Here is a 3,536-nt window from a genome sequence, read left to right on the forward strand (position 1 = left end):
TATTTTCATATGGCTCTTAATGAACTGCATTTCTACTCTTCTTTCCAAGGTTTCCTTCCTACTGGCCACCTCAGAATAGGTCTCTTGTCTTGGCCTCTACAGAAAACATTAAGAGCTTTCAGTTCCATCATGCAAGAACAAACAAGCAAAAAGAGCCTTTATTTTATCCCATAGAAAATTTAACACAGAAAATACAACTATGTCAACATAGAGGAAAGATAACTCTTATGTCCATTGTATTTTTCCTAGGTAAGGGAAAGGCACTTAAGGTGTATAAAGGGGTAGACTCTCATTCTCCAGAAAATCCCACATTCCTACAGATACAATCATAAAATGACAAATTTGTAGCATCATAGATTTAGAAGTGGAAGAAACATTACAGTTCATTCAGTTCATCCATCTCCTTCATTTTTCAGGTTACTCCAGAAGATAAGATATATTTGGTATTGTTAGCAAGAGAGATCCATATCAATCAGTCTTTTATAGTCTGTATTACTCCATATAAAGCCTACATTCACTTTGAGAATCAATGATTGTTAAGGACCTACTATGCAACAAATACTGTGCTGAGAGGTGGAGATACAAATACAAAAAAAAAAAATACTAACCAGAGTACTCTCTGTCTTGAAATAGCTTATATTCTAACAGACAAAGACATGACATATTTTTGGAGGAGAAAATCAAAGGAGTAGTGAACGGAACACAGTTTTTCCTTTAGTCATGGCAAAATTGACTTCCTTTTGGTTACAGAGCTGGAAAGAGGAAATAAACTACCATGAAAGATGATTGACTTTGGGATAAAAAGACCTTGGGATTAAAAAAACCCTTTATGATTTTAGGCAAGTTAGTTAATCATTCTTGGTCTGTTTACTTATCTACAAAATGTGAGAGTAATATATGACATGTAAAGTTCTTTACTCTTCTAGATCTATAATCCTGTGAGTTGCCAGAGTCCCAGAACTGGGAGATGTCTGAAGTAGAATTTGAGTCTAAGACTTCTTGATTCCATGTTCAGCTCTTTATCAATCACCTCCATCTGTCTGAGAGTATAGGTGAGCTTGAGCCAGTGGATTAAAGAAGTGGCTACACTAAACAGTAGAGCCTTAAAGGAGCTGTGAGTGAGAGGGCAGAAAGAACCACAGATTTCAACATCATATAAAGAGGGGATACATTTATCAGTACAGAAAGAGGGAGGTACTCCCTATATGACAAAATGAGCAAGGATAAGGTAATATTTTGTAGATTTTAGAAAAGAGTGATTTGTAAGAAAAATTATAAAGGTTTGCAGAATTATGGACAGCACTTATTTTTACCATTTGGCATCGGGAGCTCAGTACTCTTTTACTGTTTTAAGAGAATTGCAATCTTTTTAACTAAGTCCTTAAAAGCTTGTATGACTTGTTTGTTCCTCAGGGTATAAATAAAAGGATTCATCAGTGGTGCAACAGAGGTCATGAGAACTGACACTACCTTGTTCAAAGCTACCATTTCATTTGCAGAAGATTTGACATACATGAAGATGCAACTGCCATATGAAATGGAGACAACAATCATGTGAGATGAACAAGTGGAAAAGGCCTTTTGTCTTTGCTGGGCAGAAGGGAATCTCAGAATGGTCCTGACGATGGAGGCATAAGACCAAATCACAAAGAGTAATGTGATGATGAGTGTCAGTATAGCATCAATCAAAGCTATTTTTTCTATGAATGTTGTGTCTGTGCATGAAATCTCTAACACAGGAAATGCATCACAGGTAAAATGGTCAATAACATTGGAGTCACAGAATTCTAATTGGAGGCCCAGGATAAGAGGTGGGAGAATGATCAGCAGCCCAGACAGCCAAGAACTCAGCAGGAGCCGGTTACATACTTTGTTGTTCATGATAGTTGTATAATGTAGAGGTTTGCAGATGGCCACATAGCGATCATAGGACATGGTGGCTAGAAGAAAGAACTCTGCTGCCCCAAGAAAGATTACAGAAAATAGTTGTGTAGCACAGGCATTATATGAAACGGTATTATCCCCAGTGGATATGCTGTAGAGGTATCTGGGAATGCAGGATGTTGTGAATGAGATTTCTAAGAAGGAGAAGTTTCTGAGGAAAAAATACATGGGAGTTTTCAGATGGGGATCCACCAAGGTGAGAGCGATGATTGTTAGGTTTCCAATTATACTGAGCATATAATTGAGAAACAGAAAGATAAAAAGCAAAACTTTTAGCTGTGGATCATCTGTTAGTCCCCGTAGGAAGAACAATGTTATCCCAGTGTGATTTCTCATTCCTGATTTATGAATTCTAATGGATCTGCAAATTAAAGGGGAAAAAAGAATCTGCATTTGAGAAGACAATGAGATTAAGTGATGAGTGGGTGGGAAAAGGGAAACAAGGAACTTCCACCCTTCCATGGTTTCTACCTGTACTTTATGATTTCATGGGAATTATTTTTTTCCCTCCCAAATACAATCTCTTGTCAAAATCTTCTGTTATCTTTCTTTACACAAAGTCCTTCTTTCACTTCTTTCCTCGGCCACAGCATATAGCACTGCACATGGGATCTCAGGAGAAGAGCTAAAAGTTATACTAATAATAGCTAGAGCTCTTTTATAAGGATACCTATCAATTGGGGAATGACTGAACAAATTGTTGTATAGATGATGGAGGAATGCTATTGTGCTGTAAGGAGTGATAAACCAGATGATTTCAGAAAGTGTGGGAATAACCTTCATGGACTGATGCAGAGTGAAATAATCAGAATCAGGAAAACATTGTACACAGTAACTGAAATATGATGGAATGATCAACTAAGATACATTTAGCAATTGTTGCCAAAGCAATGATCCAGGACAATTCTGAGGCACTTATGACAATAATGCTATCCACCTCTAGAAAAATAAAAGTTGGAGTTAGAATGCAGTTGAAAGCATATGATTTTTCAATTGCTTTGTTTGGGTCTATGATTTGGGGGTTTTGTATTATAAGATTACCCACAAAAATGAATAATATTGAATTATATTTCACATGATAAAACGTGTATAACCTAGATCAAATCCCCTGCCAGGACTGGGAGGGGGAAAAAAAGGGAGGGATGGAGATAAGTTAAATGATGTACCTTAGGAAAATATGTGTGGAAATTTGTTAACACATAAAATTGTTTTTTAAAAGCTTGGAGAGCAAAAAAAAAAAAAAAAGAGCTAGCATTTACATAGCCTTTACTATGTGCCAGGCATTATTATCTCATTTGAATCTCACAGTCCTGGAAGCTAAGTGCTATTTTTCTCCCCATTCTACAATTGAGGAAAATGAAGCAGATAGAGATTAAATAGCTCCCTCAGGATCATAAAGCTAATAAGTGGCTAAGATTAGATTTGAACTCAGGTCTTCCTGACTTAACAGCTGGCACTTTTTCCACTGCACTACCTGGGCCTTCAGGAAATTTCGTTTCATGTCCTCATTCTTACACTTACTGGCTCTGTGGCCATGAGGAAGTCACTCCATAGCTGAGGACCTACTTTCCTCTCATATTTAAAGAGGATTC

The 3,536-nt window shown here is 37.0% G+C and overlaps 1 protein-coding gene across 1 annotated transcript; it reads right to left on the minus strand.

The window, feature by feature from the left end:
- Positions 1–1,204: 1,204 nt before the first annotated feature.
- LOC130454788 (olfactory receptor 6C2-like) lies at positions 1,205–3,104 on the minus strand. Its single transcript, XM_056800987.1, has one exon. It carries the CDS (start codon positions 2,404–2,406, stop codon positions 1,342–1,344), a length of 1,065 nt encoding a protein of 354 aa, XP_056656965.1. The 5' UTR covers positions 2,407–3,104; the 3' UTR covers positions 1,205–1,341.
- Between the last annotated feature and the right edge of the window lie 432 nt (positions 3,105–3,536).

Source organism: Monodelphis domestica, chromosome 5 (genome assembly GCF_027887165.1).
Source record: "Monodelphis domestica isolate mMonDom1 chromosome 5, mMonDom1.pri, whole genome shotgun sequence".
NCBI lineage: Eukaryota > Metazoa > Chordata > Mammalia > Didelphimorphia > Didelphidae > Monodelphis > Monodelphis domestica.

What these genes read in the sequence shown, in the direction of transcription:
- LOC130454788 (XM_056800987.1), bottom strand. Translation starts at nt 2,406, where the DNA reads ATGGAAGGGTGGAAGTTCCTTGTTTCCCTTTTCCCACCCACTCATCAC.